Source organism: Excalfactoria chinensis, chromosome 4, assembly GCF_039878825.1.
Source record: "Excalfactoria chinensis isolate bCotChi1 chromosome 4, bCotChi1.hap2, whole genome shotgun sequence".
NCBI lineage: Eukaryota > Metazoa > Chordata > Aves > Galliformes > Phasianidae > Excalfactoria > Excalfactoria chinensis.
Genome location: NC_092828.1, coordinates 15,499,283 through 15,512,040, shown reverse-complemented (window position 1 = coordinate 15,512,040; position 12,758 = coordinate 15,499,283). Strand labels below are relative to the sequence as shown.

Genomic DNA, 12,758 nt, shown 5'->3' with positions numbered 1-12,758 from the left:
TTTATAAACATCATTTTTTTAAACTACCTTCGTGGAAAGAATGGAATAAGTTTAAGCGATAGTACTTTTGCTCCTCTGTTCTCTGTTGAAATGACATTAAAATTAGTTAGTAGAGAATCATTTCCCACATTTCAATATCCCCCAGAATCATTTTTTCCTCTAGCAAAATACCCGATGATTGAGTTGGATTGAATCAGATTCCATTATGTAAATTATATAATTCCAATGCAAAATTCTGTTGCTCTCAAGCAGATGATTATTCCCATTTCTGTTTCCACAGCTGGATGTTTACTATTCTCAACTGCTTCATCATTTAAGATGGAACATAATTTCTGTAGTCTAATAATCACAATGAAGAACGTCAGCTACATTATATCAATTATTAAAAACTTCATATTCTTTCTCAGAACCTTTCTGTGAAATAGGAAAAAGGCCAAATATATACTTGAGTAATCCACAACTAATCCAAAATCAAAGTTTTTACGACAAATAGAATATTGCTTAAAAAAAAACAACAAACAAACAAACAAACAAACAAAAAAAAAAACAGGAAAAGAAGAAATAAGAACACCCTAATGATTATACTTACAGTGTTTTAAGACTTTCCAGTCCTTTGAACATTTTGTCTCTAACAGTTTCCAAACGATTGCTAGTGAGCAATAGTTCATTGACACCAGAGGCTCCATCAAATGCACCTTCTTCAATATCTGTAATCTTGTTATTGCTCAGGTTTCTATTACACATTAACAGAAACAAGAGAAAAACAGAAACAAGAAAAAAATACCCCAAATGAACTACTAAATATTAAATACTAAGTAGATTTCAAGATATTGAGTTTCTGTGTAAAAGCAATGAACATACTGCTCCACTTTGAGCTGGAAAAAACAAAAGTTAATGTCCTGCTGAGTACACAAGTAAAGATTTTTACAGAAGTTTTTGGAAATTCTTTGCAATTGCCCAGCACATGCTGTTGCCTGACAAAAATTTCTTTTCATAACAAAAAGAATACCAATCTTGTGAAATACATCTTCTGTCTCTTGTCCTTCTAGCATTATTAGATGAATTAATGATGAAGTGGTACTGTACAAGAATTTGCACATCTAACTACTCTGATTTCTTTATTACATTTCAACAGACACAGATGTAAGAAAATAGTATAAACAGCAACATATGAAAATGAAATGTGTGAATGCAAACAATAAATGATCATTTTTGGCATTAGTAAAAAATAAGGTTTTAGAAACAAGATATATAATTCAATTATTTGCAATTCACACATAAAACTGATCAAAATGTGGGAAAATATTCTAAGATACTGCCAAAATATTTTACTGTTTGTGGTTTTTTGTTTAAATAAGGAAACTACATCCCAAATGGAAAGTATCTGTACTACATATACAAAAATGTGCATACACAAGGATACACATTTTGAAAAGATTTTTCATTCTATTCTTGTCTTGTTTTTCAAGTAAGTCTGTTTATACTTACTACACTTGTATCTCGTTCAGAACATTAAGTATTTATCTACGTGCTAGATAGTGTCACAATTCACTAGTGATTTTTACAGAGCTCTTAAACATGCTCTGAGAAATTCTGAAATATAATGAAGCTAAAAAGTTTGTACTTAATAGAATTAATGATGTTGGAAAGGAAACCAAACATTATTTGGTGCAACTTCTACAAGAGAATTATTTTAATTTATCATGAGAAACACAGAATTGGTTATAGTAAAAATTCATAAACTTGCCAGTATGAACTGGTTCTATCACTCAAGACATAGAAAAAAAGGAGATGTGTGGCTTTGTCTGACTGCTGACGCTCACCTCTAGCCTAGATGTAATTTCTCATATACCTTGCCTGTGATGAAGGATATAATTATCACTTTCACATAGTTTCAAGGTGAAACTAAGTCTCCTGTAAGTTGCTGCACGACTGGAAGAAAGAAATTCATTATTCTCTTCTCAATTGACTTACATATGTCAGGCTCTCAGTTTCCTAAAATCCCCCTTGTTTGTGGCATAACATGGTCATTACTCCATCTACCACGCATTTTAAAGGATATTTCAAAGGTTATTTTAAGGACTAATGCTGCATGGCTAATCAATGATACGTTTGCTTTATTACTTATGAACCATCAAATCAATTAAACATTTAGGTCTCAATTCTTCAATGTCATTTGTGCAGAACGACCTTTGCACCTATTTGAACTTGCAGAAGAAATATGAACTTCATGCAAATACAGAATTCACTCTTACTGATGTCTCTCCAACACTTCACTGCTTTGCATTCAAACTTATGCATTCTCTGAATTGAATATTTTAACAATGGTTAGCTGTATTAAAAAGTTATGGAATACTAATAAAATGTTAACTTTTCTGTAACATTTTCCTATTTCTTTCCTCCTCAGTTATACAGATTTCAAAGCTCTTAAGGGGTTCAGCAGACAGCTGCACTGATTAATATTCTGACTTTTTCTTTTGTCTTGAACACCTCTTCCTCAACTAAACAGCAGCAAATGAGATTTAGGTAGCATGAGATGTTGACTAATCTAGCTTTATAGCCTGAAAAGATCTAATTACTGTCAGTCCATTTCCTGCTCTCCATTCTTCTTAAATATGAAGAATTGATATGTGTGTGTGTTTGAATGCTACTTTAAGTATTTCACAGCTGTGAAAAGTGCTAATCTACGAGCCTTGAGGAATGAAGAAAACTGGATATCTACTCTGTAGACCCAATATAGTTCTGTGTCAGTCATTCCTGTATTCCTTCTCATAAGTACCTCAGCCCAGACCCAACTTAGCAAGGCATACTCAGGTGGATAAGTCAAAAGAAAAAAAAAAAGTCTCAAAAATCAGCAGTAAGTACTTAACCAATTATGATCATGACAGCTGCCAGGTCACATCTGGGTGAGACTAACAAGTAGTTTATTCAATACTATTGCTCACCTTGAGTTTTTAGTCACTGGTAGCACAACTAAATTTTTACAAGTGTTAGTAACTTGGTGACTGCATTTAATAAAGCAGTGCTTCATTTTCATTAATTTTGGCTTGCATTTTTCTCCACTTAGTATTTATGCCTGGATTAAATCTTGAAAATGTTGAGCACAGAGCCACTAAGCAACTAAATGATCTGCTCTTGAATGTCTGCCAAATGCCTAAAGTGAAAGAAAAGCTTTTCATAGGTTTATTAACATCTACAATTGTTAAGATTACACACAACCCTTAAAATGTCAACTATGAAAATGGACTATGAAACCTCTCCATTGTTTTTTTCTTCAGTCATTTAATTTTGATATTCCCCTCATCTAATGATAGTTTAATGAAGCACAGAATCAAAGGCATGCCTTGAATGTGCTGAAAGAGGCAAAACTGCCTAGAGTAAGTAGTACAGGAAGTTACAAAAAGTAACTGGAACCATTTTTGAGTGGCTTATGCTCAAGTTCCCTGCTGTGGCTGCACAACAGACCAGCTGGCAGCACCACGCAGCAGAGCTTCTGGAGCTATGCACCAGGAGAAGCTGTTACTGGGTTGCTTAGTCCCAGAGAGATGGATTTGATCTACCTCAATGACTGATAAAAACCCATTATTGATTTTTTCATTAGATTATATTGAAACTTCAATAGACGTAAACTATCAAAGGTGAAGAAAGACAGCACTAATGCAATGTGATATTGAAATAGACAAGATCGTTGAAGTGGTACTTACATTTTTCGCAGTTGTGGAAGCTTCTTAAAGATCCCGGTAGCTTCCAGGACTGAAAATTCATTGTTATTGAGTCGCCTACAAGAAATGACATCAATTTCAGAAAAAAATATTCAAGCATTGGTACAGAAAGTTCCAGACTAAGGTAGCTTTTCAGAATGGTTGAACTGAATGGCTTGTTTAGTACTGGTACCTGAAGAACAATTCAACATATAATCATATTTCTAATTCTAATTCTCATTGGTTAAAATTAAGCATAAATAAGACAGATGGAATCAAATACAGATTACAAAGTAGCATACAGCTAAAACTGAAGAGAAATATAAGATGTTTTAAATTTTCTTTTAGGAGAAGAAAAACAGTAATGTAGCTATGGAATACTTCCATGGCAATCTATAAATAAAAATCTTTAAGAAGTACATATAAACGATAGAAGATTAGTTTACTGTTCTTTAAAGGATAACAGGTGGAGTTTGCCAGACATCTGGAGGTGCTCACAGAACACTATTTGCAAGAATGTAATAATTACTTTATTCTCAGTGCTTCTCTGGAATAGCAACTGAAACACAATGTGTAGACATTCAGAATTTAAAAACATTTCCTTGGCCATGGTTCTTCAGACTACTAAACGTAACACACAAATTGTGCAAGAGAACATTAATTGTTGTTTTGTAGCACTATGAAAGTGCAGTAAGTAGCAGATACTAGCCTGAAAAGTCACTTGGATTTTTATCTTTCCTGCCCAGGTATCAAGACTCCTTCACTGTACAGCGTACATTTAGCAACTGCTAGGTTAGGGGACATCTATCTAAAAAAATATGTGCCCTGACCCACTGTCCCTTATTTCCTCTCCTGAATTATTAGTCTTAGACACTGTATATGTTTTATTGGAAGAATCTTATTAAGGAAGCATGTCTATGCAGCTTATATTTAAAAAGCTTAAATAGGAAGGAAAAGAGATGAATGAAGAGATGAAATATCACTGTAAAATGGAATTCATCATAATTCTAAAACAAGAATGCTTTCTGAATTACATTACTGCAAGAAAAGACAAAAAAAAAAAAAAAGAAAAAAAAAGAAAAAAAAAGAAAAGAAGAAAAAAAGAAAAAAAAGAAAAAAAATCCTTCAAAATTAAGACAAAGCTGCTTGTTCGTCGTTCCTTCCTGCCCACACTCAATGATAGCCAGAAGGGAAATTAAGGCTGTAAACCTGAAGGTGTGGCAGTACTACAGCATGGATACAAACAGAAAAGACAGGAAATTTTTTTTTGACGTTTGTATATTGTACTGAAGTAGAAAGGACTTCAATTTTAAAAAAAAGTTACCGCCTCTAAAAGTCAGCTGGATGAATTAATGCTATCTAACGAAGTTCCATCATCATTGTAAATAGCCTTTTTTTTCCCCGTGTCTCGAAAGTGAAATACCAAACACTCAGTAAGAGCTGGCATATTCAAATATTTTAAGTGCTATATCATCTAGTAGAATTATCTATTTGTGAAGACATCTATTAATTTTAAGAAATCTTTGCTCTATTGTGAAAAATTTTAACTCCACTAAAAATGAAATTTCTATCTACATGTAGCAAACCTTTACATATTACAGATAATTCATTCTGTTTGTCTCCAAATCTTCCTTCACACAAATGCATTCAAACCCTTTTAGCTTTCCTTCATATATCATTGTTTCTTGATTATTATTTTTCTCCTTAATTTTTTTTCCAGGTGATCAATATTCATCTTTTAAACTGAAATTCATAATACAGCACTCCAGCTAATATTTTGTTATTGTTATATACTGGAAAACAATTATTTCATGTACCATGCCTGTACATACATCCCAAAATGAAATTTGGAGTGCCCAGTAGGACTCATTCAGTTTTACAGTGCGTAACACCACCATAGACTTTTCAATTACCACTTACATATTCCTCAATGTTGTATTTGTATTGCTAAACAGTCCTATTTACTGTACTTCATTTCTTTTATTTAAAATAGTCCTAGTGTGCTTTTGATACTACAGAGCAAATTTTCAGAACTCTCCATGTGCTCTGAAGATTCTAAGTTTTTAATAAGTTTCATTATAGTTTACTGTGATAGAAAAGAAACACAGGTTGAACAGTACTGTTTATGGTTAAACTATAACACAAATCACATATTCTATTTGACCTTATGCATATGATGATACCACAAAACATGCATCATCACTGAGGACAGATCCACAAAAAACATCAGGAGTTACAAACTATGGTTTTGTGGTCAGAAGAATGACCATATGGCATTTTGATGGCTGGAGATTGCTGGCTTTAGGTCTAGAATTATTAAATATGCGTGCAATTAGTTTTTGTTCTATTGATAGGTAAGTGATACCACATACACAGAAATAAAACTTATAACAGATGATTAGAGAATTACCACACCAATGGCATCTCCCTTCTGGAGCCCAGTGCACTTCAATTATACAGATAATAATGAAAGTTCTTATCTGCCGCTTCATGAAAATGACCTTAGAAATACCTGATTCTGGTTTATTTATAAAAAATTACTAAAATGTCATTTTCCAAACATAAAAGCAAACAAAAAAGCATTTGATGATCACGTCTAAACATTTACTTTTCAGTTTTATTTAATGTATTCTCTTGTTCTGTTAATGCATATTCCGGTACAAGACCTGAGTCCTTTTGTAAGGCTATGATCTTCAGTGATATTATGGAATGCTTTACGTTTTGAAGCCTATCTTGTTAGGAATTGATACGTTATCATATATTGCACATTAAAAAATAAAATAAAAATGGAACATACTGTACTAAAATTCATTTTGTTTAGAGTTTCTCCTGGAAACTCTGGTTTGAATGATTTATCAAATGTTTCATGAGTTTTCTTGCATATTGGTATGCTGTTTGAAAAATAGCTGATTTCTGGGACTCTTTAACAGACTAGTATTTTATCTCAAATACTTCAGTGGTAGATTAGATAGGTCTTTGAATGTTTTTTTGAAAGATTACAAGCAAACAAACTAGAAACAGATTGCACTTGGCTCATTTAAGCATTTTTTCACCTTTTGTAATTAAGTATCTGTCTTAAACTATATTATTATTTTCAGATATATTTATAGATATTTTTACAATAAAATACTCTGAGTTTTTTGAAGCAACATTTTTTAATGCTGTAATCTGCAAAATCAATACTCTAGCCATCTCAGGTAAGCAAATAAGCTGGTAGGAGAACCTGGGATAAGAAAAAATGTCTTCAAGCTCCTTTACAGAATACTTTGCTGTTGCTACCTGCCATTTGTTGAACTGAAACACCAAAGTTGTCAGTTGATGTTAGCAGAGAAAGAATAAATTATTTTCAGGATATCATTTTAAAAACAGATTTAAAAAAGCATTAGATATTTTATTGAACTCTAGACTAGAGCAATATTTAACACTGGAGCTTTCATTTTGTTAGCTCTAGTATGATGGAGATATAAGTAGTTCAGCATCTTTATTCCATTAAATTTCATGTTGAATATTATGATACCGTGAAGAAGATGCATTTTTCAGAAAATACTTATTTTGTTCCTTATACCATCTACAGAGAGAAAACCACAGGACAAAAGTTCTCTTGAAGGTTACAGCTTTCCTGTTAGTTTCACAGACTTCTGGGCTACAGATATCTCCAGACTAATAATTTGAGAAAAATAAATATTTACCAGAGAAATCTAAAGAAATCTCAAAATTTCTCCACTTTTGATCTTTATTTCTAAGCTCCAAATGTCTCAGCTGTAAGGAATACCCTGCAGAGAATAATCTAGACTTTTTCTTCAGTGTTAGAGAAGCGTTAATGTCATTTGGCTCTAAGTACCTTTAACGCATATTTGGTGGGTAAAAGTAAAGAAAGGCTAATTAGCTGTTCTTTTCATACATGTCACTAAGCAAGCAGGAAATCACAGTCACCCTAGAACTAGGCTCAAGTCCCAAGCAGAGCAATCTTTGTTCCAATGCATCAAAAGCAAGAGACTACAGGAGGAAAGAAGGAGAAATTGTAAGTATCAGCAAGGCAAATACCAGAAGCTATGGCAGTTGGATTTTCAGAGGTGCAGAAATACTTTCACTACCTTTCTAAAATACTTTCAAGGCTGTTGAAAGTTCTCTTGCATTGAAAGAGTTGAAGCTTTACCTTTACAGTTTATCATGAAGAAAGTTGAGAAGTGCCTGTTAAAGTTTAAGACTGGTAAGACATGAATAAAGAACAGATAGAAAAGAGCTCTGTATCAGCAAAAAATTGTAAAAGAAGCAATGATGAAAACTGAATAGAGACAGATTCTATCTGAAAGTAATGTTCTCATTTTAAAAGATTTTAACTCAGATTAATGGGAATGATTGAATTCTGTAACATTCTTAGGGAGATGGTTCATTTTTAATCCACTGATACTTTCAAATGAGATTGAATGCTTTTTTGAAAGTAGTGCAGTAACCAAAAATGAATTATCTTTTAGCAAAACATGGATTTTTTTTTTTTATTTTTTTATTATTATTTTTTTTTTTTTTGTTGACTGCAATTTGAGAGCTTAGGATACACAGCAGATGAGGCTTGATAAATTTCATTATTTCTTCTCAATTTAATATGTATAAATTATAATTATGGAAAGAAAACTCTCTAGAGTTTAAATGCCACATGTAAATAAAGGAGTAGGGAAATCAATGACCAAAATACTATATTAAGAGTATAATTTCTTCAGAGAAGAGAGAATTAAAGATGCATTCTGTTAAGAATCAGGACAATGCATTCTAGTTGCTTCAGCAACTCTAACTCTCATCTCTCTTGTCTCAGTAACTCTAATTTTAACATCAATTACTTTGTGTACTCCTCCTATAGTCTAACCTGCTACCCATTATTCTTCAATTGAAGCATTTTTATCTCAGAATATTATAGCATAACATCATATGAATTTTATTTGGACTTTACTGTACAAACAACAGCTTAAACATTGCCAAAAACTGAACTTTGCTTTTATGACATATGCTACCTTTTATTTTCAATTTGCTATCCTACTAGTAACAACCAGAACTGCCACTTAGATTTGTAATTATGACATCACTGAGTTGAAGTTTTTTTCCCAGTTCATACAGAAATCTCCATCTCAATTTATGCAACACGTCAAATTCTTTTTTCCCATTCAGACATTCAATATCCCTAACTGGAGTCTCATTAGTCAATGCTATACCATTGCTTTGCTCCCAGTTGAAGACTGCCTTTTAAGATATCTGCCATATTTTGCTCATCTCACCCCTGTGGTTCACAACTTGATCACATCACTTACATCTCCATATATCTGTTCCCACTTTACTATGTTAAATCAAAGTCTGTCTTTTGCACGTTATTGCTCTGTCTTGCTCTTTATACTAAGTCTCCCAAGAAAAACAGCTATTTACTCCTTTCTTGGCTCTGCCAGTGGTGGTCACTTTTGCCTCATGTTTTTCTGTTGATTCTTCATGCATCTCTGCATTTTCTTCTACACCATCTTTTTCGCATGGGAAAAACTTGTAAAGCTGTCTTAATTTTATCTTTCAATCCCCTCTTGAATACTATGTCAGCTGTAATGCCTACAGATCTTCCCCATATGGCACTTATTAGGCAAGTAATAATCTGTGTCATCTTTTCTGCTCATCTCAAATCATTACATTATTATCTCATCTTAATCCAACTCTGTCTCATCGACTTTATCTTCCTCTGGTCTCCTGCCTGACATATAATGATGTGAGCTTTGCATAACAACAGTCAGCTGTTTAATTTAACACTTAGGTAGTGCTTTTAAGACAGACCTTTAGGTACTGGATGTCCTACTTGATCTTGTACTCAAAACAGAAGACAAAATAAATCCTACTGTCTTTCCAAAAAGTCTACATGGGTAGTTCATGTACTGGAGAACTGGCAGGGTAGAATATTTGCCTTTTTTTAAATCATAATGTTTAAGGCTTAATGGCACCAAAATGGTGCACAAATATTTTTAATTAGCATATAGTGTATCATAGAGGTCACATATGATTTCTGTTATTGAAAAATAGAAGCTATTGTTTTGTATTTGAAAATTTTAGGTAATTTTTCCATAAGCAAATAATGCTCTGTGGGTTCAACTTACAACTCTGCTGTGTACTGTGGAATGTGATCAGGAATTTTGTTGAGTTTCTGATTGGAGCAGTCCACTGTGGTCCCTTCACAGCGACATTTCTCAGGGCAAGCCAAATCTGCAAAGCAGTCTCCACTTAATTTGGATCTGTAATCTTCAGTGCCTGTGGAAGAGCGAAGTCAAAATACAGATGCTGAGTCAATAAAGTATAAGATTTGCTTCTTGTGCGAAGGTTGAAAAGATATCTGCAATGCAGGTAACAGGTGGGCAACTTGGGAAATGTATGATAAATTCTGTGATACTCAACAGACACAGGGGCTTCAAGAGAGGGTTAAATATAAGGGCTTAGATATGCTGGAAAAAGAAACTGTGACCAACTTCACATAACAGGATAACATTAACTCGAGCTTTTCACAGCTGTACTTTCTGCTGATTGTGTTGTCAGCTGATCTAGCATTGTTTACAGCTAATCACACAAATGCCACTGATTCTTTTAGAATTTATTTTATTTCTCTGTAGCAAGAATAAATAGATCCTAAATGCCACCATTTCTCTTTCTCGAGCTACAAATTTGTATTGTTGACAGGACTTCATTAACCTCTGTGATTTTTTTTTCTTTCTTTTTTTCTTTTTTTTCTTTTTTTTTTTTTTTTCAGTCCCAACCCTCCACATCATCTTGAACATGTAAGATTGAAAGCCCTATATTCAGCTTTAATTTTAAGAAAATGTGTGATCCTGACTTAAGCCTCAGCAGCATGCCATGCTGTAGAAAGCTGCGTGACGTTCCATGGTGCTTGACAGAACCATGTTTTACTCATACCTCACAACCACATGGTTAGATCAAGCACAACAGAAAATCTCGCTACATTATCAAAACTGCATCCATTAGGCCAAGGGTAACAGCGAGGGGAAAGAGGAAGGAGCAGGTATAAGTTATAGAAGCATTTGAAGTTTAATACTTGCTTACATGACATGGCATTCTTTTTACTGAATGTCCAGTGCCACAGTAACAGTATTACTGTCACAAGTTATATAATTCACAATTCACACACAAACGAGAAAAAAAAAAAAAAAAAAAAAAGAAAAGAACCACATTGAAAGGTTCCTCCACCATTTCCCAGAGTCAGTCAAAGAAAACATCCTAAACATATCAGGAGAAAACATCCAGTAAGAAACTGAGGGTGGGTGACAAAGAAAACAAAGAGAAGCTGAAAGGACCTGTGGGTTCTTCTCGGACAAAGGTGAAAAGACTGAGACTAGTAGAAGGTGCGTCAGGGCTGGGAGGTACATTGTGATTTAGCTCAGACACTGAATTTACTTACAGCCAAAATGGTGAACTCCTGCAAAAGTAAAGATAGCCAAGAAGGAAAGAAAGACAGAGTAATCCCAATTAAGACAAAAACATGAATTAAGTTGATATGTTCCCAAACTCAAACTTAGTTTGATTAGAGCATGTTGCTAAGGGATACCACCTTCAACAGAGAGAAAGAATAATTCATTTTAAGTGGCATTAAAAAAATGAAGAAAGATTGAGGTTAATTAGAAATTTCATATGGAAACACAGTATCTCCCATGCATTATTCTTCATTATTTTAAATGTGTTCATTAGAAGCTGTTATGCTCCTTTGAACGTACATACATGCTATGCCACTTAAAATACTTAATAAACCAAAGGAACATGGGAGAAACAGATACCTCATGAGAGGAAAAAATCCGTCATCATTTGTTATTCCGTCTAGCATTCAGAAATGTTGAGTAACACATGATTTAACTGATTGGAATATTTCTATGAGCTAGCAGACAAACTATTTCTTCTCAAATTCCTGCTTTAATACTTATTTAGCCTTTAGTTTTTCAGATTAATATAGTGAAATTCTATTAAGAATTCTTAGTACCTGCAGAATAATATCTCCCAATGACATTTTAAAACAAATGTAGAAATTATAGTTGACTTTGGAGGAAATTTAAACCTTTTTTACAGTATTTAATGAAGCATAAATAAGTATTTTGAGCACTTCTTATTACTTATGAGCAAAGCTACAAATACATTTTTTCCCTCCTGTTTCCAGAATGAATCGCTGTTAGTAGTTCAAAGTAAAAAACAAAACAAAACAAAACAAAAAACTAAAATGTTCAGGGATAAGATCTTCAACAATTAGAAGAGTTTCATGCAGCATCTCCCTGATAACCTGATGGAAAGAGAAAGCACGCAAGCTGTATTTCAAGAAGCAAATCTGTAGCACTTTTTGATTAATTTTGTTCTTTCTCTTCTTTTTTTTTTTTTTTGCAGGAAAAGCATTTTTACAGAGTACATAAACAAATCTAAGCTGCATGTGTGGCCATAGTATAAACAAGCCGTGAAGACATTTGCTGGCAAGAAAACAGTAACTCAGAGACAAAAGTTGTGCTGGCAAAGTTGTGTAGAAGTCATTCCGTGGCAGGAATACAGCTGTTCTACTCATTATGAAATTTAGTGGTAACTACAGGTTTGAGAAACCGAACCCACCTCTGTTTTATACTGCTTTAAAACACATTTTCATGGCTGCCAATGCTGACAAATGACTCTCTTATTTTTTATTTAAGTTTTCTTAATATTCTAATCAACATGTTAGTATGAGTGCATGAAGAACTCACATGGTTGCTGCAAATTTAAGTAGCACTTCACATAGCATTAGGAGAAGAGCTAGCACACCAGCTTAAAAGATAAAGACTAATCAATAAATCAGTATTTCAGACTCTGAAGAATAACTATACATCTGTAATACCTGAAAGAACAAGTGCACTGGTGTCATAATCAATTATTGTAGACATTTTTTCTGGATATTATGCTATGGCAGAAAACCCTGCTCATATATAACTTACTGCAATTTATCATTAGATTCATTATTCATTTGTTTATTTTGCTGAACAACTATTTGTAATCTATTAGGAAAATAATGCAAGTGCATCA

The 12,758-nt window shown here is 33.3% G+C and overlaps 1 protein-coding gene across 6 annotated transcripts in view; it reads right to left on the bottom strand.

Moving 5' to 3' along the window:
* SLIT2 (slit guidance ligand 2) overlaps nucleotides 1-12,758 on the bottom strand; it is a 246,971-nt gene that overhangs the window by 50,169 nt on the left and 184,044 nt on the right. For all 6 annotated transcript variants that reach the window (XM_072335340.1, XM_072335335.1, XM_072335337.1 and 3 more), the window contains 3 exons: nucleotides 9,821-9,971; nucleotides 3,705-3,779; nucleotides 590-733 (listed from right to left, as the gene is read on the bottom strand). In XM_072335340.1, the coding sequence (XP_072191441.1) occupies nucleotides 590-733; nucleotides 3,705-3,779; nucleotides 9,821-9,971 (370 nt within the window). The remainder of the gene's footprint in view (nucleotides 1-589; nucleotides 734-3,704; nucleotides 3,780-9,820; nucleotides 9,972-12,758) is intronic.